The sequence below is a fragment of the Lepeophtheirus salmonis genome, chromosome 6 (assembly GCF_016086655.4).
Source record: "Lepeophtheirus salmonis chromosome 6, UVic_Lsal_1.4, whole genome shotgun sequence".
NCBI lineage: Eukaryota > Metazoa > Arthropoda > Copepoda > Siphonostomatoida > Caligidae > Lepeophtheirus > Lepeophtheirus salmonis.
In genome coordinates this window covers 17,193,334-17,218,085 of record NC_052136.2, presented here as the reverse complement: position 1 = coordinate 17,218,085, position 24,752 = coordinate 17,193,334, and the positions used below count along the sequence as shown (strand labels likewise).

At 32.7% G+C, this 24,752-nt stretch overlaps 1 protein-coding gene across 1 annotated transcript; it reads right to left on the bottom strand.

The window, feature by feature from the left end:
- Positions 1 to 151: 151 nt before the first annotated feature.
- On the bottom strand, positions 152 to 1,792 carry LOC121120165 (probable ATP-dependent RNA helicase DDX49). Its single transcript, XM_040715010.2, has 2 exons — positions 1,389 to 1,792; positions 152 to 1,308 (listed from the first exon to the last, which is right to left on the bottom strand). Exons 1-2 carry the CDS (start codon positions 1,678 to 1,680, stop codon positions 212 to 214), a joined length of 1,389 nt encoding a protein of 462 aa, XP_040570944.1. The 5' UTR covers positions 1,681 to 1,792; the 3' UTR covers positions 152 to 211.
- Positions 1,793 to 24,752: the final 22,960 nt, after the last annotated feature.

The window sequence follows — 24,752 nt, the reverse complement described above, 5'->3', positions numbered from 1 at the left end:
AATAATTTACCCATATTATATATTAAACAGACATCAATTTACCAAATGATAATCTTATCTCTTCCTTCTTTTTGGAAGAGTCTCATATCGAGTGTTTCAGAACTAAAATTACTACTAATAATTACTCAAAAATTGTTCTATTCGGAATTAATACATTTATAGGATATAATTCATATTTATGTACATATATAATTTATAAAACATGAAACGATCAGCGAGATAATGGCAAACTCTTTTGATCCCCTGAGTTCTCCAATCTTTTTTTCTTTCTCTCCCTTTGTTCCTCTTTCTGCATTCGTCTCCGTCTCTTCTTTTGCTCTTTCTCAAACTCATCTGGATCAATCCCTTGCTCAATGAGTTTCTTTCTTTTATTCAGTCTCCGCTTTTCGTCGAAGTCCGCCTCTGTTAATTTAATGTCTTGCTCTCTCCTCGTCACATTGACTTGTACGACTATTTCAGTAATGTTTTTATCACTCACTTTAAACTCGGAGAGCTTCGATGAAATCATTTCCTCAATGGATTGAATGAGTAGAACGTCATGAGGAGTAAGAAGGGATATAGCACTTCCCTTCCGTCCTGCACGAGCCGTTCGACCCACTCGATGAACATAATCTTTTGCATCTGTAGGTATATTGTGGTTAATGACATACTCTACTTGTTGAATATCTAACCCTCGGCTTGCTACATCAGTAGCAATCAGTATCTTAGCAAGGTGCGATCTGAAGCGCGAGAGAGACTGAAGGCGTTCTCTTTGAGGTTTCATAGAGTGGAGGGAAACGTTGGAAAAGCCTAATTTAGTAAGGGTCATACTCAGTAGCTCTGCTATTTTGCAGGTTTTAACAAATATTATAAAGGATGCATTGGGAGACTCCTCCTGGCATTTCATGATCACTCCAACGAGATATGCATCTCGAAAATCAGCGGGTGTTAGTACATAGTATTGCTCCAAGGTATTAACAGTCAGAGATGATGCATCGTCCTCGCCTTCTCGGTAAAAGAAGGGTTGTTTATCACTGTTAACCTCTATTAGGTCCTTTAGAGCTTCAGTATGTGTAGCCGTGAAGAGAAGTGTCTGTCTTTCAGAGGGAATCGCAGTAAATATTTGTGAGAGTTGCTCGTCGAATCCTCCTTCAAGGAGGCGATCTGCTTCATCTATCACCAAAAACCTAATCTTTTTTAGGAGTTTAGAGCTCGTTATACTCTGTAAATGATCTGCTAAACGTCCCGGAGTAGCAATGAGGATATGAGGCGAGGTTGAGAGCTCAGACCCTTGCATCACCATATCTCTACCTCCAACGATAATCGATACTGCATATGTGAAGAAAACAAATATTACAATATAGATGAAATTAAATTGAACTTTTAAGTAGTGGAAACTTCGAATTTACCTTTAACATTGAGCGGCTTTCCAAGAATCTTGAACGTGTCTCCAATTTGATATGCCAATTCACGTGTAGGAGTGAGAACTAAAGCAAATACTCCATAAGGATCCTCGGAAAGCGCATCTAAAATGGGAAGAGCAAAGGCTGCTGTTTTCCCAGAGCCAGTCTTGGCAATCCCCACTCCATTAGCCCCTTTCAAAATTTTAGAAACAGTAGCTTGTTGTACGGGAGTAGGGGCCTTGAGGCCAATGGTCTCACATTGCCGAAGTAACCAGGGCTTGAGTCCTAATATATCCATGGGCAGTCTAAAGTACCTATGATTTGGTTGATGACTGAGTAAACAATTAATATTACCCACGTTGTTGATTTTTATAAAAAAGATTGAAGCAGTTGTAACTTTGTTATTAGTAGTAGTAATGTAATAGTACAACAGAGGGCTCTTCGTGTATAAATATAAAAAATAGGGAAGACGATAATAGTTTGTAAATGATAAATAATTAATAAATACTAACCCTACTAACATATATTTAATATTGAGGAACTGCATATTACATGGCATAAGTGATGAACTATAAAAAAATATATTTTATCTCTCTTGGTACTTATAAATTAACGTATTTTCTATAGGAAATCAAGAAAACTCATAGGTATTTACTCCTCCCTGTCCCAGATTAAAACGCTTGATTTCAATAAACTAATCCTACCCAATGTTTACAAATACATCTAAATTTGAACTGACGTACAATTGTCAATCTTGTGAGTACTGTGAACAAGGATTTCATCCTTCCTATATTTTGCTCTATTTGTGGTAATTAGTTTTAAAAACAGTTGTTGTTTAATGAGAAGGTTAGACAACCCTAGCCATAGACTTCCCTATTTCCTTATGTTATTACATACATAGAATTAATGAGTGCCCCCTCATGGTGCAATTAATGTTGTAATTTGTAACTGACTCTTAATACCACCTGTAGAAAAATGTCAGAGTATGATCATGAATACGAGTACAAATCCTTTCTAAAGGTGCCCGTACTCACCGCTAAAAAAGTATGGAATCTCATTACTATTCCATAAGCAATCCTGAAAAGCATATTTATACCCAAATCTGGAGAAACGGACAAGGCCATTGAGGATCTCTTTCGACGACAACTATTTTCGTTTATTCCAGATCAGGGATTCATTGGGAAGGAGCCCGAATTTGAGAAAGGACTGACTATGGTTGTGGATGATCCAACCTGGGTCGCTGATAAAATTGTTGATTTACGCCCCTATGTGACAGGAAATGTGCACTACTATTTTAGGCAAGGATGCCTTTAAAAATGGAATACCCACTTCGTTTTTTTTTTTTTTGAAAAAGTAAATGGCTTCCATTAAAAAATGGTGCCTAATTGTACAAAAAACATTTAAGAGAAGTTTCAATAGTTTTGAAAAGTATTCAGAGGTAGCTCAATGGCCATAAAGTTTTCAAAATTTACATTTTTAAAGAAAAAACTGAACATTTCCTTGAATACTGTCCGTATACTTCAAATTAAAGCTTTCTTGTTAAAACAATAAATTGAGCTTACTAAATTTAAAATAAAATATATTTTATAATTATTTCAACAAAAGTAATATTTATATGTTCAAAATTACGTCAATTGAAGTTGATTGAAATGTACCTCATGACCCTTTTTTTTATTTATTTAGCAGATTGCAACCCAATTGTTGGACTGATAAGTATGAAAATTTGCAATTACGTCTAAATCACATTAAATTCAGCGATTTTTTTTTAATTTTTAATAACTATGAACAGAATGCGACAATTTTAATTCAATTTTAACACATACAACCAGCAATAAAAACCTATTCGAAGATGATACCTACAAAAATATATCATTTGGATATATTTTTGTTCTTATTTTTTGATGATATATCAAATAAATTAATAGTGAGTTTTAAAGTGAACATTGATTTCATTAATATTTAGTTAAAGAAAGCAGTGTGTTTTGACACTACAAATTCAAATACCTGCAAGAATAATGGAACTTGTGTTCTACTTGAAAAATTACTTGGCAAAAAACTTATACCATTTGCTTGAAGACACCATATATAAATATATATATAATGGAATTAGTGATTGGAACTGTTTTGCAAGAGTGTATGGGTACAATTAATTAACTTATAAAGTCAAGATTGTATATAAAAACCAACAGCTACTCAACTAAGCTACGAACTATTCTTCATCATCTAAAGACATTAAAAGAAACTTACACAGGTAGTATTGAAAAAAAATGAAGTAAATTAACGTAATGGAAAACCTAAACACAACCTGAAGTATCAAAGACTTGGAAAAGTTAAAATAATATAGAAAATAATTAAATGTAATAAATGAGAAAAATACATCAATGACAATTCATAAATCAGAGATTGAAGTAATCACTATTTTTGGGAAAACGAATTTTTCGTCAACTGTAAGAAGCCATTGGTTTTTCAGTATAACTGTGTAAGTCTCTTTTAATGTCTTTAGATGATGAAAAATAGTACGTAGCTTAGTTGAGTAGCGTTTGGTTTTTATATTATGCATCATTGTAGGATTGATTCGTTCAATTGAGATCACATCCTTCTTTCCAAATAACAATTCGACGTAGAAAGTGCTTGGATTTTGAGCTAAAACCTTAGTTGGGCCTATATAAGGAGCTTCGAGTGGGTTAACTCGAATCCAAACGTGATCGGTTTGTTAGAGACGATTAAAATGCAAATCAACTTTAGATGAATTATCAGAACCGGTAGAAAGGGATAGAAAATCAACAATTTTTAAAATCTTCAACAAGATCAGCAATATATGATAAAGGCAAATTCTTATAGATTTGAATTTTGATCATATTATTAGTAAACATCTTTTCTCCTTCGGATAAAGTTTCCATCTGCTATTATTCCGGTGGATATTAGAATTCTAGCATCTCTTGTCTAGGATAAAGTATCTCGAATCCCTTATTTTGTCCTTATTCTTAGATAAAATGAAAGCATTTCTGGATTTAATTAATGAAGATCGATCTAAGCATATGGGTAGCACATCTAAATTAAAAATGTGTCACTCCATTTATCCAATTTTTTGTATGTATTATGTTTGATATGCTTCAACATTAGAATAATAACTAATGTATCATATTCATTTTATAACAAATTGATAGATATAACTTTTATGATCCTCTAAATCCTCTTTAGCGACTTTTTTGATTTTTTCCCATGGATATATATTTGATCAAAATTAGGTGAAAATTAAGCACTTTTTAAACATCTATAAACCGAAAATAACGATCAAAATCACTAATTTGATGATATCTATTTTATTCATAAAACGAACATTTTAAGGGCCTTTAAAATATTTTTAGTGTATTTAAGCTCACCAGATATGGACTAATACCCACCATAATCAAAAAACAAAAAAAAATTGTATGTAATTCAAAGTTAAACTTACAGTTAAATAGACAAAAAAGTTACACAAATACCAAACTTTTAAAATACAATACAGTTAAGAGAAGTATAAGGCACTTGAAATATTTTAGGACCTAAAACCTTCCCATGGAGTTGGCCCCAACCATACGTACCTAAATTAAACAAATTAGATAATTACAGAAGTGTCGAATACATTTTGTGAGAACTGTTTCGGTCGTCATTAAATATGCATAACGAAATTAGATAATTACAGGAGTGTCGAATACATTTTGTTAGAACTGTTTCGGTCGTCATTAAATATATAAATTAATTGATGGAATTAAACATTGACAAAGGAATTAACGGACACATTTACTAAAATCTACCATCACCATTTTCTCATTCTAATTATTTTTCCTTTTTTTTCTCTCTCTCTCCTTCTATACCAGAACTTTTTTCCCTATTTATTTTCGTTTATTACAAACGTAGTTACATATTCAAATGTCATTGTATAATGTAGAAAAATAGTCATAAAAATTCGTTGAAACAGCCTATAAGTCACTTGTTATGGTTCTCATAACTTGGCTTGACACATTGGAAGTATGAATTCATAGTCCTAGATAAAAAAACTTTGAGAATTCGAGTCCTTAAGGTAACTACATAGAAGGGCCAAGGAAAACAAAAACTACAGAAAAAATAAACTAACCAACAATCATGGAGCAAACTTCCTTCCCTTACAATGTGAAGTAAGCGAAGGCTGGTAAAAAATTATTTGAATTGGATTTGAGTCATTTAAGATACTCTCTAAGGAGAACACCTGGTGAACAAGTATTCAGAAGCTCACCTTTCACTCAGAGGAAAAAGATCTTAAGATTTTGACTGCCTCTTAATAACTGACAATATTTAAATTTTGAATATTGATTTATTTTGACTATTTCATTTGATTTTCTATAAACTATAATCTTTAATTTTTGTTTCTACTTATATTGAGTATTGTATAACAGCAGGAAATAACACTCCTGTACGAGTAAATGGAGAAATTAAAACTATTATCGTGGTCAACTATCTTAGAAAAAGTTATTTCTGGACTTTTGTCGAGGTAAACGTTCAGATGCAATTATTGGAATGGATTTTCTGCGCCATCAGAACTTTCAAATAAACTGCAATAAATAGAAATTTATTAATGAAAATACCAATATATCTTGTAAGGTCATATTTTGTAACTGTCCCGGTCAACATTCAGTACATATTTCAATGAGTTGACTGTGTGATTATATCAAGATGCTATTAATGAAATACTCGTGCTTGCTCTCTCCAAATCAAAACCAAATTTCCGTTCAAATTCCAGAGGATGCGCACCAATATTCATTACATAGATACAGGTGAGGCTTCCTCTAGTGCCCTCAAAGTTAGAAAACTTTCTCCTGCAAAAATGGAAGTATGCCGGAAGACTTTAGATAATCTAGTCGAGTCGGAAATTATTCGTACATTGAAATCCTCACAGGCAGTTCTTATCTCATAAGAAAAGTCCATATATTTGAAAGCACTAGCTGGAACTAAGAAAAAGAAAGAGGTATATATATATAAACCGATGAGCTAGAAATAAAATCCTTCTTGAGAGTAGGATCCCGAATTCGGGATTGGTGTTTATCAATGAAGAAGGGAGCATGTGTGGTATGGAATTCCTTGTGAACTTTCCTTGGCCGCTAGGATTTTATTTTGTGAGGATCTACTCGAAAGACTACGTCTAAAATCCGTCTCTTGGAATCCCTCACTCACTACGGATCTGAAATGACTCATCTTGTGTCTATGGACCTTGAAATAAGGATGCATGAACAATATACCTCAAACTTGTTAATTTAGAGTCAGTTAAATGATAAATCTATTTTCTAAGTTTAATCATGGAGATGTGTGGATGGATGGAGGAGTGCTGCGGAAATTGTAACGTAACTTTTCTTTAACTTATCAATGTGGAGGCATCTAAGCATCATTATAACGAAGGGAAACATGAATATGGAACAAAGGAGACGTGTCCCATAATAGTTAATTAATTTGTTGAGTTATTCATTTATTAATAATTTGTTTGGAGATGTTTACGAGAAAGAAGGAGTTTTTGCGTCGTTACATCACAATGAATAAAACATCGATTCACCACTTCACTCCATAATCAAAACGGTAGTCTGCTGAGTGGTGTGAAGACGGAGAAAGCCGTCCAAAGACTCAAACATCGGCTGGGAAGGCCATGACCTCTGTATTTTGGAATTCGGATGGAATTATATTAATTGACTACTTGGAACACGGAAAAACAATCAACAGTGACTATTATGTCTTTGTTGGTAGCATGTAAAACATCGAAGGACAAAACGTCGACCGACAAAATGTCGAATGGACAAAACGTCGACCGTAAAAACGTTGACCGACAGAACGTCGACCGGGAAATATTACATTTCAAAATATGAAAAACTATTTCCACTAGGTTATGTTTCAGGCGGGGAATATCTGAATGAGATATATCGCAAGACCATTTGGAGTAGGCCTTTATTTTATATTCTACGTCGACCTTCCGTCAGTCGACGTTTTGTCTGGTCAACGTTAAGTCTATTTGACGTTTTGTCAATTCAACGTTTTGTAGGTCGACGTGGTGTCCGTCGACGTTTTGTCCACGCACTATGGATCATTTGAAGGCCGAAATTACCTAGAAAAGACCTCATTTGAAGAAGAAAAAGGTGCTCTTTCACCAAGATAATGCACCATGTCACAAGTCCATAAAAACAACCGCAAAAATTGGTAAATTCGAGTTGCTACTGCACCCCCCTCCCCCCAAATTCTACAGATCTGTCCCCCAGCGACTACTGACTCTTTGCAAAACTCAAAAAGATGCTCCATGGAAAGTTATTCGGCTCAGATGGGAAAGTGTTTGTTGAAACTGAAGCATATTTTGAAGGTCTGGATAAATCGTTCTACACCCGTGGTATCGAAAAGCTAGGTAAACGTTGGATGATTGCATCGTTCTAAAAGGAGATTATATTGATGAATAAAAATTAATTTTGCCCATAAAAATGTTGCTTTCCTATCTAGGCCCGGAACTTATTAAACGATGTATTAGTGTACCTTCTAATGTCAGAAGAGTGACACCATTAAAATTTTAATAACTTTAACAAAAATACATACACAATTAATGTCGTTTTTATTATAACAAAGGTGGTGGAAGAGGAAGGTGCGTTGCTTAGATTCTGCATTCTAGTTTGTTGAACTGAATGACGTCACAAATATACTAGTCACTCCTACAGTCTTGTCTGCATCGAGGTTTCCATTCATGCAATCATCTCCTCCTACAATTTCTTACTTTTGTGAGACTTCATTTACGGTGAGCAAACAATGGACTAATTTCGTAGGTTAATTAATGCCACACAAATGGTCTTTCAAATATTATTGATTGGAAAAATGGGGAGACAGGGGTTTAGAATAATTCATAAGACTTTATATATTACTTTCTACTCTAAATTATTTGTATTATTTTTTCCAGGAAATCGAATTTCAACAACCACCAGAATCACTATTGTCAAACAGACGTCGTAGTTGTGCTACGTGCGCCGTGGCCTCTTGTCCATCACAAGTTGAAACATCCTATCCCAATTTTTCAAAGGATCCTGCATTGCTCCGGAATTGGATGAAGGCCTGCAAAAGAAAAGACAAGTTGAATACAAAGACATCTCGCATCTGCATCAACCATTTTAGGCAAGACTGTTATGAAAGAAATTTCTGTAATGAGCTATTTGGACTAACATAATGAAAGTTGCTCAAAAATAGATCTAGTCCACTTCCAAATTTATACACCTACAGCATTTCAAGCTTAACGATATCTTCTGAGGGAGCAGAAAGGTCTTAAAAAAGGGAGATTTACCAAACTGTTAAACCTTTATTGGCAGCTGAACATCTAGATTCGAGTGAACTAATCACTCAAGTTGTAGAAATTCTTCAAGTTCAAGTTTCTAATGTCAGTGTTGAATGTGACATGTTCTCTGAGAAAGAAGAAACACTAGTCCTGAAAGAAAAAAATCGCATGCCCCAGAAAGAGGTAAAATTTTCAAAAGTGGAGACATCAAATATGAAGAAAGAGGTTAAACATTTGCAGACTAAACAGTACAAAAAAAAAAAAAAGAAGGTGGTGTCTGTAGTTTGTTATTTAAAAAATAGTATCTACTCAGAAGAATTTTATTTACAGTGCCCTCTATGTGAGAAACATACGTATGTTATTCTTTATTAAATAATATTATCATTCAGAGAGTTGTATTATTTTTCCAAGAGGCGACGCTACGCTCTGTCATTTTGTTTACAAATGAATATAAGTGGATATGGCTTACATCCCATTCCTGAATAGTGAACTTCCTTTTCTAAAACATACAATTATATAAAAAACCGGAATAACATATGGGTGTGTGTTCATCAAAAAAAAAAAATTATAACATGCCAAAAATAAACACGATTTTCACTACTATTTATGAGTACACAGACTCCTGGTTACATTTTACACATAGATGTTCTCTCCTCAATAATGAAATAATAATAATAAAACCGATCAGGTTGCCAACAACAATAAAAAAACTCACACGCTAGTAATCCATAGGCTTTACAAGGCTATCCAAAACTTGCTTACATTAATAAATGTTTAAATAAGGTGTAGATTATAGAGTATGCCTACTAGGGAGGTTATATTACATATTATAAACGTCACATATTATCTAAATAGTTCTACATCCATATTATGTACTTTATTCAATGAGAAATCTATAATTATACTCTGGACAATTTTATCCATAAAATATAAAAAAATATATATCCATTTGCTCGAAGGGGAATTAATTATGAATGTTTCTTGTAATATACTATATCAACTAATAACCAAGTCATTTCAAAGTTAATTTATAGTTGGAGTTCACTCCTTAATTATCTTATTAGTTATAGCTCATGCCCCTAGGTTAGATCATGGAATAATTGACCATAGATTTAATCACAAACCCAGACCCAATTTTTTTCATAGATATAATTATACATATTTATCCCCATTTCAAATGATAATTTATAAAATAACTACAAAGGTGTAAAGGTTTTTAAGTTCATTAATTGCTTATCGAATGTAATTATATAAGACTATTGCAAATAGTTCAAATTAAGAAAATAACAATTCGACGATTTCTATAAATATTACGAACTCAAAATATTTATTTTCATTTTCAATATAAATTTGTCTTAGCCCAGACTTCTGAACTTGCCTCCACAACAACTGGTCCAAATGAAAAAAAACATCCAACTACTTTAGTCAAAGGAAAAACCTCCTTAGTTGTAGATATAGTATTTATTTAAAAATAATTAATCCATCCCAAAATCTGCTGTATGTATAACGGCTTTTGTTTGAAAGAAGTGCATATACACATGGAATTACTGTGTCCATGACTAGTACGTGCACCGTAAATAATTGGTAAAAGGTAAGCGGACTAACTTTATAAGTTCCATCCACAAACCAATGTTGGTATCTGCTTATAATTTCTAAACACTTTTTAGTTGAATAAATAATTATTCGATTTTCATCCATCGATCCAGAATCAAATAATAAAATTGATTCTCCTGAGTTTGAAAATCTAAGGTTGGGTAGGATTTAAAATCCACACCTAGACGCTGGTGATGGAGGAGTACTGTTATTCGTCTTATGGTTTGGGCTAAATTTATATTTTTCCAAATGACAATGGACGCTTCATCTCCGATATTCTGAATAGCACCCCTTATAAGAGCTCTCGGAGGCTCTACCGAAGAAAGAACCATACTTTTAATGTTTAATTTTAGTTATTTTACCTGTACTTTTCCAGAAGCAGGAATGTGATTACGTTCCGACATAACATTTGGAATTTCTCCCTCTTCTGGGCTCGGTCCTGTTTTAACTCTGCCTCTACAACCATTTTCAACACACCTCCAATTCAAACTATTTAAGTTTTTCCTATCCGACCTAAAGATATAGTCTCAGAAGCAAAGATGATTAGCCCCTCGGCAGATTTTGATAAATTCCATTTTTATAACTTTATACTTATGATACAAATGATGACTGCTAAAATCGTTGTAACTTAATATTGAATAAGTCACGTTAAACAAACTGGATGAATCTCAATCAATTAGTAATTCATAATTGGCTTGTTCTAGTACAAGTTAATACCATCATGACTAAATGGGTGTCTGGTAATATGATTTTTGTAAAAAGCTTTGGGGACAAAAACGTTGGGCTAATATCGTTGCGTGGTATGATCGTTGTGTACATTATCAGTTTAAGACAAAAACGTTGTGGGTAATATCATTGTGAAGCAATATGATTGTGAGTAATTTCATTGCAAGACAATATTATCATGTGCAATTTTGTTGCAGTTTATATTATATTCGCAAGATAAAATCATTGAATGATGAAAAAATATACCAGGATAGAACCTCTCCAATCTAAAATGCACCCCGACCCACAGGTTGTACAGGGAAGTGCTGGGCTAAGGTGCTTTAAACTCCACCGCCTCAGCATTTATAAGCACCAAGGAACCCTTCCAACATGCTATAATATACCCTGGCCCACAGGTTGTGCAGGAGAAGTTATGGGGTACGAGTCAATGTGAATTTATCTGCCGTTGCTTCCCGGAGCATCAAGACACTCTTCTAATATACCAAAATATAACCCGGCCCACAGGTTGTAGAGGTGAAGTTTTGGGGCCCGAAGCAAGTTGAATTTATCCACCGCTGCATCCCGGAGCATCAAGGCACTCTTCTAATATCCCAAAATATAACCCGGCCCACAGGTTGTAGAGGTGAAGTTTTGGGGCCCGAAGCAAGTTGAATTTATCCACCGCTGCATCCCTGAGCATCATCAAAGTACCCTTATAATATCCAAAAATATAACATTGACCACAGGTTGTACAGGGAATGTTCTGGTCCCCTAGGTAAGTTGAATTTATCTGCCAATGCTTCCCCTGAGCATCAAGGTACTCTTCAAATATCCCAAATACAGCCCGGCCCACAGGTTGTACAGCTGAAGTGCTGGGCTCAAGGAACTTTAAATTCCATCGCCGCCGCATTTATAAGCCCCAAGGAACCCTTCTGACTTGCTATAATATACCCTGGACCACAATTGATGTACTGGGTCCCAAGGCAGTTTAAACTCAACCACCACCGTGTTTATTAGCACCAAGGAACCCTTCTAATATTCTATAATACACCCGGGCCCACAGGTGGTATGGCGGAAGTTATCGGCCCCGAGGCAAGGGGAATTTATCGTCTGCTCCTTCCCTGAGCAATAAAGGGTCCAAGGCAGTTTAAACTCCACTGCCGCCCCGTGTCTAAGTTCCAAGGAAGCCTTTTAACATGCTATAATATACACTGGCCCACATGTTGTGTTGGTAAATCCCCCTATCTACTACTGAGATCTTGCGACGGTTCTGACTATAAGTATCTGCATAAATTCTCTAAATTTATTTTATAATAACAGTATTTTTTATTTAAAAATCTAGACCACTTGCCTTGTTCCATTTTGTCAAACTAGAAAAGTAGCTGGAAAAGATATTAAAGAAGCTTACTTTCATGGATTTCATCCAGTTGTAATTGTAACTCACTCATATTATGTATTAGTACTTACAAGTTGCAATCTCGTGAACAGAGTACTTTCTATTGATTTTAAGATTAATCTTAAATATGAAGTCCTTTGTTCAAGAGATTGTAACTTGTAAGTACTCATAGATAATATGAGTAAGTTATAAATACCCCCTCTTGCACCCAAGACCTATTCAAAATGCCTCTCGAATATACTTACAAAAAAAATTAAGAAATTAGTCAACCAAGGACATTTATATCTCCAAAAAGATAGTTGTTGACAAAAGTTTTGGGAAATGTGATCAAACATTAAAAAAAAAAAAAAAAAAATGCCGGCCAAGATTGCATAGAATGAACGACGCCATTATTAAGAGTATTGGTGAGTACAATCATGCTGGGGATGGGGGTCGGGTGCTCGTCAATAAGGTTATTAATTTGGTTAAAGATAAGGCAACAACTTCACAAGCATCTACCCACTCTATAGCCACCTAAGCATTCGTAGGAGTACCAATAGGCGTTGTTGGTCAGTACCCCAATTTTCAAAATCAAAAAAGATTTATACGTAACTCCCAAAGAATTGAAAATCAGGCTCCTCCAAATCTGCCATCTCTCCTGGAATTGGAAATTCCATTACAAATTACACTAACTCATTCTAGAGTACTACTTCTTCTTTACGACGATGACCTTGGAAACTCATTATTTTTTCAATCTTTAAAAATCTTCAACTTTTGTCCCAGTCTTCTACATGGTACGCGGATGGAACTTTTAAAGTTGTGCCCTTATTATTTCACCAAGTTTATACCATTCATGGCTTGGTGAATGGGGATGTGATACTTTTAATGTACCCCTTAATGGCGGACAAATCCGAAATGAGTTACACAAGACTTGTGAACATACTTAAGGAGTGGACCCAAGTCTACTCCCTCTTCAAATAACGAATGATGTCGGACGTGCAGCCATAAATTCATTTGCCAACGTTTTCCCAATTCTTCACAAAAGGGATTTTTCCCCCCCTTTTTCTCAGTGTATTTCAGGCATATAAAGTGAAATGGCCTTCAATCCATTTATGAAAATGATCCCAGCTTTGCCTTGAATTGCGAATGCTGGCATCTCTCGCTTTTATTCCCCCAAGGTTTGTTGAGCAATACTTCGAGCATCTCAGCACCTATAATAATTATCCAGAGGAATCGCTGCCAGTTCTGGACTATTTAGAAGATACCTGGATTGGCGGGCCGACAGGTAACATTACACAACGGCCCCTCGCTTCAGCCATGCCCTTTAGAATTGTTATGATGCAGCTGGGGAGGGTGGTTCCAAAAGCAAACAACTCGTGCGAAGGATGTCATCGCACTTTTAATGAGCTAGTGGGAGCCTCTTACCCAACTATTTGGAAGTTTTTAGACATTTTCAGAAATGAGCAAGGGAAAAGTAAGTCATTGATTAAACAGTATGTAGCGGGGGGAGAAATTCCTAGAGAAAAGAAAAAAATATAAAGACACTTCTCTCAAGGATCCAAAGAATAGTGAATGCTTTCGATAATCAAGGCAATATATTATACTTTTTGAGAGATATTGCCCACAAATTAAGTTTTTAGGTATATTTATTATATATTTTTTAAACAAATTTTTTGTTGCTTTGTGCGTATATTTAATATTTATTGATATTAATTTTGAAGTACTTTGTTCACGAGATTGCAACTTGTAAGTACTCATAGATAGGGAAGGGCATCGGGCAAGTCCGTGTAAAAAGTCGGAGCGAAACATATGGTACTGTTGATTAGAGTTACGGGTTTGAAAGATAGAATATCACGTGATTATACTATAGAAATAAACATTTTCTATATATTAAATTACACTAGAATAGTTAATATAAAAAGTAGTTGAAATTTTTAAATTCAGGAATACTTGATTTACTTCGTGAAACTCATAAAAATAACTTTCACATTTCTATATTATAGATCTATTAACATTGAGATCTCCTAAATTTCTTCCCTTAAAGTTGCTAATATGATATGGAACTAACTAATGGAAAACACTTTAGACGTAGTAGTAGATTAATAAGTTAAAGTATTATCACGTATACTTGAGATATTATGTTAAAAAAGTATGGGTAAAATAAAAAAACAACTGAAATAACGATTAACTACACTGTCTAACAGCAAAAAAGGTACAAAAACAGTATATGTTCGATTTAATACAGTTTGATCCCCTAATTCCAAATCTGGCCTTATTTTTCTCTCATAGCCTCGTGGCCTTCAGAAAAAGGATATACCTGTTTTGTTATTTTTTGGCTATTTTTAAGGTTAAAAGCTGTTTGAAGCCCTAGGTGTTGAAGATAGGGATACATTATTTTAATATATTTTAAAGCCAAATGTTGGAAAATTCTAAAACCATTTTTAAAATGTCTGTATCATAGTTTTAACTCGAGTTATCTTTGTTTAAAGTGGAAAATAGGTACTTTTTATTCAGAGATTCATAGCTTCAAGACAAATAGATTCAAAAACTTTAAAAATAATGCATTCGATAGCTGAAAGTATGAATTTTAATTTTTTTTAAAAGAACCCCTCCAAAAACACTCTATATTGTTGTCAATTTAAGAGAAGGCCACGACAATATTTCAAGAAAAAAACTCATTTTTGAATTGATCCCATAATAAAAGTTATAAGTATTCGTATGCCCCAGCTAGAAGAGTTAGAAACAAATACAGAGAAGAAGAAAAGAGATAGAAACAAAGACAGAGAAAAAGAAAAAGAAAATATATATTATTCAATTTGTTATAACATTTAGCCTTGTAATGTATTAGTGTTTTTTTCCCACTTGACTAATAAAATTAATTATATTGTATATTGCAATAAGGAAAGCAGCTAATAAGTAATATAGTCTTTATTAGAGGGAGATGTTGTACAAGAATTCTTAATAAATAATGAAGAAAAAAAAAAAAAAAAAGAAGAAAAAGGAAACGCAACAACGGGGTTCCTTTTCTAATCTCAAAACAGTAATTTATTTGACTAAACAGCCCATCTTTACTCTCATAGATAATATGAGTTAGTTATAATCACAACAAGATGAAATATAGGAAAAAAAACTTCTTTAATATCTTTCCCAGCAACTTTTCTAGTTTTACAAAAATGGAACTATGCAAGTTGGCTAGATTTTTAAATACAAAATATTGTTACTATAAAATAAATTTAGAAGATTTATACAGATACTTATAGTCAGACCCATCGCAATACCTCAGTCATAGGTGGGGGGGTGTAGACTGGGATAAATAGTAGCATATTAAAAGGGTTCCTTGCTACTTATAAACACAGCAGCAGTGGAGTTTAAACTGCCTTGGGACCCAGCACTTCACCTGTATAACCTGTGGGTCGGGGCGTATTTTGGGATATTAGAAGGGTACCTTGATGCTCAAGGAAGTTGTGGTGCATAAGTTCAACTTACCTCAGGTCCAGTAGTTCACCTACACAACCTGTGGGCCAGGGTGTATTTTAGATTAAAAGGGGTTTTTCCTGGCATGTTTCTTCATAATTCAATAGTTTTATCTTCCGAATATAATATAAATTGCAACGAAATTGCACACAATATTATTGTCTTGCAATGAAATTACTCACAATCATATTCCTTTATGATTATACAACGACAACGTTTTTGACTCACAATGATAATGTACACAATGATATTACCACAACGTTTTTGTCCGCAAGCTTTTTTAAGACAATCCTTTTACAATGAACCGGCTAAATGATCAGAAGTTGCATTCATTCATGTCAGTTTTCGATAATAATGTTCTTGCTTTTCTAAAAAATTCAAGATCATTTTATCAAATTTAGGTCTGGGGGCAAAAATTTAGAGTTTGAAATATTTAAAAAAAAAAAAAAAAAAGTAAGCCCCAAAATAAAATCCTGGGGACGCACCTGATAAGCAAATCATTCAGTTATTCATCATTTGCTAAATAAAAAAATTATATTCTGGTAAAAACTTGATATAATATTTTAAATCCATGTCTCTTTCGAAATTATAGGACTCATTAATGAGTATAGTTGATAATATTGTAAAGAAAAACAAGTGCGAGGAGAAGGGGGGGGGGGATAAGACTTATGGTATCATTGTTACAGTACAGTACAGTCGTTACAGTAGGATTTGAAAACGTAACACTCCATGAAATTGTAATTCATTATGAACCATATTCTCAGAATAATAACTAATGAAACGACAAAGTAGAGTATTTCGAAATATATTTGAAGTTCCAAGTTTAAAACAGAAGGATTAAATTAAATTTTTATTTTCTATTAAGTATTATTTAATATGATACGAATAACCAATTAAATATCCCTCTTTGGATGGCTTCATTTTCTTTAACAAAAGGACATAGATATGAATGTAACCTTCATAAATTAACATATTTTTATGTGTGTTATTCTGTTTTTTTCAATATATACCAACTTCCACATTAGGAAAAAAGGATGATTATCTTTTTGATTAAACTCCACGTCTGGCTTGTGTTTAACAACTTAACGTTTTGACATATTTAACTGAATTCCGATGTCAGACCAAGAAAATATTATTTGGATCAATCTATTATTTCAATAATCTGTATTTATAATTTATTGTTGTTATTAGTTATATGATTACAATTGTTTAATTTTGTATATTTAACATAAATGTATGATGGTTTATTTTTTAGTCTGTAGATTATATTTGATTTAAGACTTCTTTTTAAACTTGGAACTTCAAATATATTTCGAAATATATTTTTAACTAGAATGAACAGCTTATGATCTTTAAGACTCGTCCCATTTGACTCCTTACTTAACTGTTATAATAAAACAAACATTAATTATACATATATATATATATTATTAAATTTGGTAAAAACTTTTAGCTGAGTCCCATCTCCTGTATAATCAAGTACACTTATGATTTTATATATATTTGAAAAGTACAAAAAGGGAAAACAAGCGTCAACAGGTTAATAAACAATGAATGACGTCGATCCAATGACTCCAGATTAGGTTGAGCAATGAGGGTGTGTAGCTAAAGCTCAGCCAGAGAGGGTTCTAGAAAAAGTGATACTAATCAGTACTGTATGGTAGCTCGCTTGTTTTATTTTTTTGGAATTGGGAACTGAAGAGTAAATTCTCTTTTCCTAAGCTGTTATCGTTATTATTTAATTACTGAGTAGTGAACTTCCTTTCCTACTACGCTCAGTTATATCAAACCTTGATGGAACATGTGCTCATAATGAATGGAGAGTAACTTTGAGATTTATTACGAAGGTAACAGTTGTAAGTCCTTGTTAGAAAAAGAGTAGAGTTGATCATTGGCCTCGAAGTTATTTCCTTCCCTTTCATTTTCTTCTCCTAGTCACATCTGCATCTAGCTGATCTAATGAAACATCATGACAGCTAAGCTGCTCTCCTTCAAAACATTTTTCAAATTGTCAGAGTTACCATATTGATTTTCGTTTTCTTTTTTTTAATATCCCCAAAATGCTACTGGATGCTGTGGAGACTGAAATACTCTCTAGCTTATCCCGTAATATTAAAAAAGAACAAGAAAGGGGAGTATATATTTTTAGGTTTGTAAATAATGAGCATCTTATCGCGTCCAAGTTTTTGTAATTGGTAATATTGCTAGTATGTATATGATAATTTAACACATATAGATAAAAAATTCATTATCAATATCAATTATAGAAACTCCAATAACAAAATATATTTATCAGGCAAGAGTAGTTACCATGACTAATGTGTATATTAATACATATGTAATGAGTATATTGAGAAGTGGGTGCATTTTTGGGAGTGACAAAGTATCACAATTTTCACAAGGGAGACCAATTGTAAATTTGAGCAGACTCACGCTACAGATACGAAAATTACATTAAAAAAATGGCAATAGAGTTTTAGAGAATTTTTATTTTTTTGGAAAATAAATCAGAACTTCTTTCGATTTATAATCGAAATATAATTCATAATATTTTCTTAAATGATCTTTTTAATCAAATTTCAAAAAATGATCTTTTTTAATCAAATTTCAAAAAGTGATCTTTTTTAATCAAATTTCAAAAAATGACTTAATTTTAAGAGGAATTTCTTATAATATATCCTAATTTGTCACCCTAAAAATATAATAAAACAATACCTACCTACCCTATCTCCATTAAGCAAAAGTAACCTTGAAATCTTTATTAATCTGATCTCTTTTTCTCCAAGTCTCAATATCCAAACATTTTAATATCCTTAACTTCTTCTTGTTCTTATGTGAAAAAACCTCTTGTAAATTATAATTAAGAATTTATGTTCTTACAACACTTGTATACATATTTGCAACTGGTCCACATTAATTTATGATTCTTTTATAATCGTATTCACAAATCGTGTGAATCACATTATTTGTTTACTTCCAACAATTATAATTATACTATTTATATTAGCTATGATTTTGCATTGCTTAGGATTGGAATAAATGAATTAAATTCACTCTTAGATGATTCAGTTATGATATCAACTTAAAGTAACCAGAGTTAATTCAAAGCAATCAACAACGGTAATAACATTGTCAGCTGACAACATAATAGAGGTTAAATTTTTGTGTTAGTGAGATAACGCTGTGTGGTTTCAGATTTAGCTGTTGCTATGTGATAAACATATCCATATCATGAATAATAGTTTGAAAGAATGTACAAATCACCCTATAATTTGTTTTCATTCTAGGGGTGCTAAGCTGGTGAAGCCCCTGGTCACAATTTCAATGAGTGATCGTAACGTAACTCGATCAGGATTCTTCTCCAATTAATTTATCAATGAAAAAACAATGTTTAAGTTTGTTCAATATTTAACAAACCTTCGAATCAAAAGAACTGCAAATATTCTACATCTGTAAATACGTGGCCGGTACTTTTACCTTAAACTATTTTACCTCAGAACATTTTGGCTTAAACCCTTTTGCCTTAAAGCCATTTTATCTTAAGGATATTTTGCCATAATATATAAATAAATGAGGGTTATACGTTGTTTTTATTTTAGTTTAAATTGATGTTTTTAATCAAAATATGCAATATTTATTACTATAAAAAGCATTAAATGGTTGTTTTCTGTTCGAATAATTATGGGACTTGATATGTTGATAGATGCATCACCATTATGATGCTCTAAATATTCATCAGTTGAACTCGAAGTAAATTTTGTTTAATATATCTTGACTTTTATATATTTAAATATAAAACACTTACACAGTTTGGAAAAATCGCGGTATTGGCATATTTGTAATTAAAATTAATTTGGAACCTTTTATTTTTCAATTTTCAAAGGAAAATTAATTGTTTTTATTTTTTATTTTATTATTTAATTACTTTTTTCTCCGTACATTAATTTCATATATCTATAAATTCCAAAAAACACATAGCAACTTCATCACAAAATAATATTAATTAATTAATTTAACACTAGTAACACTCATATATTGTTCATCGTTCAAACAAACAAACAAAACAAAAAAAAAACAACGAGCGTGAGTAAATAAAAAAAGATAATTACATCTTAACGAAAATCTGCTACACAATTAAACTACAAAACGAAACCATAAGACAATTCCTTTCCTATCGAACTCCTCCAGCACTTCGTGGGATCTTAAGAGGAGTCTGTCCAGACTAGTAGGTATACAAGAGTTCTTTCTTCTCGCGGAGTGGAGAATAAATAGCATCTTTGTTACTAAGCATTCTATTTTGAAGTGAAATTTATGTTTAGGGGTGACATTACCGGCCAATACCCAATTTTTATTTCTGAATTGTAGTATTTCCTCAAAAAATCAATGGTGATGTGCACAATGTTAACCACAATTAGGAATCCCAAAACAGATATCTTGAAGTCTCTAAAGTGGAATGACAGAATGTGCAATCTCTTTTCAACTCTCGATTTATTTCTAAAAAAGGTAGAAGTAACCATCCTGTAGCGGAACCACTTTTCTTTTGAATCCATGAAAGGGTTGCAAAATATTTTTATTGTGTTTTCCAGAACATCTTCTAATGATTTACAACCTAATCGAAAGTAAGAGTTTACGCAACAAATCCGCTAGAGAACCCACAATTTGGCTTTCGATGGTTTTCTTGCAGACACTTGAAATAGCTATGGTTTCTAACGCCATGTAGAACAGGATTGGGGGAAGGGGGGCAGCAATAAATCTTCATATTATACGGCTTCATCATTTTTCTTAAATTCTTTTAATATGCAAGAAGGTCGTTGGTGAAATTTGCTGAAAGTCCTGATGCCTTGAAGAATTCATCTCTAGTGTTCAACCTGTGGTTGAAGTTCAAGGGTTCGTCTACGCCCAGCATAGGAAGAACGGAGTCCACAATTGATTTCCATGAATAGGTAATTTTCTTCCAGTAAGCACTTACCATACTTGAAGACTTGAACAGCTCAACAAGACCCATGAAAATTCTTTCGTTGAATGGAAACCCCCTATTCCTTTTAAAAATTTCTTTCAAGCATGCCCAGAAATCCAAACAGCTTCTGAGTCTAATCAGCTACGTAAAAATTTAATGATTTCCACACGGTTTTTATATTTTTTAGACCTACGTCCCACGATGAAATTGGAGCATACTGGCGGCTCTTTGAAAGATAAGCTTGCTTTGAACCCATATACAATTTTTCCTGGATGATCTGTATTTTGTCTTTAAATTTCTCTGAATAAGGGGTATCTTTCTTTAATATCAGAGTTAAACCCCATTCACTCATAAATTTAGGAATAGAATCTAATTTCCAAATCTCTTGGTAAGAAGCTTCTAAGATGGGACATAGTTTTTTCTCAAATCTCTTATAAAATTCAAATTGCAAGCCCAATAACCCAGTGGATTTAATTTTTTTAATAAATTCTTTATATATTTTTGTATTTCTTCAGATGAGATGGGGGAATCGAGCCGGTTACAATCAATTTTTTTCTGCTGATCCTTACCAACGTTATCTAAATCCTCCAGTGAGAACTTTTCTCGGCACTTTCTCCATCTGAAACAACAGGAGCAGGTACCTTGTTTTTTTTTACAGTCGCTACATCTATTAAGATTCGATGAAAACGACAAGATTTCTTGTGTAATTTTTGGGGAATCTTGAGTTACTTCTCCATTATCCTGTATTAAAGCAACAGTTTTCCTCGAACTTTGAACTTTTTTTTTTCCCCATCAGCTCTGATTTATATCTTATTTCTCTGCCTTCATTTTTACTTCGAATAATATTAAGGAAAGTTAATTGTTAATTATGATGTAAGGCGTACCTATATTTTGGCTATCAAATTAATCTTTTAAATAATCAATTCGACATTTAGTTTTCTGAAGCGTTTTGGAATAATCCTTTTGTGTTAAAATCTGACTGCACATCACATCGACTTCTATCTACACATTTTTATAGACCCAAATGATCCGATATGAACAAATAAATGTTTATTGCAGGAAGAAAAAAAAGAAGTAAAGTCGTTAAAAAACAACAACTTAATATACATTTAAATTTGTTTGGAAGTCCATGACCTTGGTATGTGATCCTTAACCTCAAAATTGACCATATAAGTAGATCAAGATGTAATAGAACATGTATAATTCAAAATGTATTCATATTGAACTCCTGCATGTTAACTAAAATACATGCAAACTTGGATGGGGTGGGGGGGTAATTCAGTTTTGGTTTTCGAGGTCTAAATGCAAACGACTAATTGTGATTTGAGTTTATTTTTAGGAATAAAACTAACAGACACTCTTTGCTTTTATTAACTTTAAGATAAACCCCAACAAATTCTAATTGCTACTCCCCATTTTTCATAAAATCACATCTAACTACTTAATACTTATAAATTCTCTCCTCAAGAATGAAATAATAATAATATCAGTCTGATATTTTTTAATATGATGTTATGAGCCAAGGGGTACTTTAGTCTCTAGAGCGCTCTTTGACTATGCTTTACCTATGCACGCTTGTTGTTAGACCTCATTTGAAGTCACATTTATTATTTTTACTATACAAATGTACTTTTTTTTTTAAAATATCATCACAAATATACAAACAGACATACAAAGTTTGCTTTATCAATATTGATTGTTTTGTTACATATCTATCAAAGGATCACTTCTCTTGGTTCATTGAATATGGGATGTAGAATGGAAAGGTATAAATGCTAATCCCTGGTGCAAGAAAAACAGTTACGTTGTTCTTTGTCAATCTTTCTTAATGGTCAGTTATACCAATTACATCTTATCATCGCAACTTCTTTTCTCTCAATGACACAAGAGGATACAAACAGAATAATAAAAAAGTTAAAAATCCAAAATAAAATCGAAATAAGTAAGCATGTTGAACAAACTAATGGGAGAATGTATAAATATTATACATCATATATGTAATGTTATAAGCTGTTTATATTTATCCCAATAAATACTAGAACAATCATATTATTTTATATTTATCTTCTATAAAACAACCCCCAAAAATCTTCTGGAAAACATTTAATTATAGTCCGTGAATAATTTATTTTGTGGAGATACAATATCCTCAATAGGGTAAAATTTCAAATCAGTGACAAAGAATTTAGTAATAAAGTAGATGATTCCTAATTGACTAACTTTTGAAATTGCATTGATATTTAGACTTTTTAATGGAAATTCATTGTGTTTAAAAAGTTTTTCATATTTTTATCTCAAATAATCACGTAGCAGTTCACAAAAACTATAATATTTATGTAAATATAGTAGCAGAATAAACTTGCTTTGTAGATAAAAATATCAAGAATATAGTTTCACATTATCTTTGAGAGCCTAGGATCGTCTAAAACAATTTTCAAAAACAGAATATATTCAAAAGTAATAAAGGAATTATGAGTGAGGCTTGAAATGCCCAATCCAGGAACTATACTTATTTGTACAGACAACAGACCATATATCATAACCTAAGCCATGTAAATTTAATGGATATTAGTATGATAGTGATGATTGACTTGTAAGTTTTATAGATCAAGGACACGGAAAAAATAAAATAATTTTAATGGAGAAGGACAAGAAGTGGAGTTGACTTTCGTAGGAATAAGCTCAATGGCACTTCTCAGTTCTTACTTCTAACAGTAGTTTGCGGTATATAGGATAATTTCAGACAAAATTAAAAGCAACTGATGTTTTTTGAACCTATGGACGATGAACGAAGAGCTAGAAGTCACTGCTACAGACCTTGATGTTAAGTGGTATCTGCACAATGATCGATCTTTCCATTAAAGGAGATTATCCCCACCAAGTTAGAGTGAGACATGAGTAGAGGTGGGATTTTTGTTAAGTGCGAGGAGAAGGCAAGACATACGGTACACCTGAATTAAGACCCATGTTAATATCAGCTACCGATTTTATGATGTTGGAGGGGGAAAATGATTTATTGCTATAAAGAAGAGAACCTTCTACAATTAAAATAGGATTAGTGAAGGGAAAATATTATAATTATATTAAAATTCATATGATTTTTTAATCAATTTGCACCAAAGACAGGCGAGAATTCTTCTTGTAGAGGGAGATGTGAACACACCACGACTTATTAGACAATGAACGAAAAAGAAGAAAGAGCACACGCAACAACCGTTTTTCCTTTTCTAATCGGTAAACTTAGTTTTTTCTTTACACGGATCCCATCTTTAGACATGAGATTCCTGGACATAATGATTAAAGTAGGAGGTGTGTGGCTTAGATATCCAATTGAAAATATATATGAATTCATAGGTATGAGTACATATGAAGTTACATATATCTGAATACTTCGTAGGACGAGATCCTTTTAAATCACCAATGCCACTATTTAATTTATAAATAAGAACGACCATACGGCCTGAGTATTATTAACACAGAGTTCAAACTCTTCTTTTTTTTCATTTTTCAATTTTTTTCTTCCTTTTCATCTTTCCACGTATGCAGACTAGTCACTAGTCAGTCTCCTCTTCCTTATTGTTTTGGTATTCATGGGTTTAACAAATTTGGATTGGTAAACTACACAAGTAATATAAAATTTAACTTTTTGCTTTCAGAAATGATATATGTATTTCGTGTAGATAATACCAATCTTGAAGAAAAATCAAGAAGTAGAGAAAATCTGGTTTTTTTTCTTCTTAAATGTATAAAGCCCAATATTTCATATACATTTTTGGTCAATTATAGACTTTTTTTTCAAATTTGTGGGATGATTTAAGACACTTAAATATCTATATTTTAGATGCTAAATTTGATTTATAAGATTATTTGATATATTGGAACCAATATTACCTTAAAATAAATTTACCAATTTCTCATTATTTTACTGGGACACTCAATTTGGGAACTTTAAGTGCAATT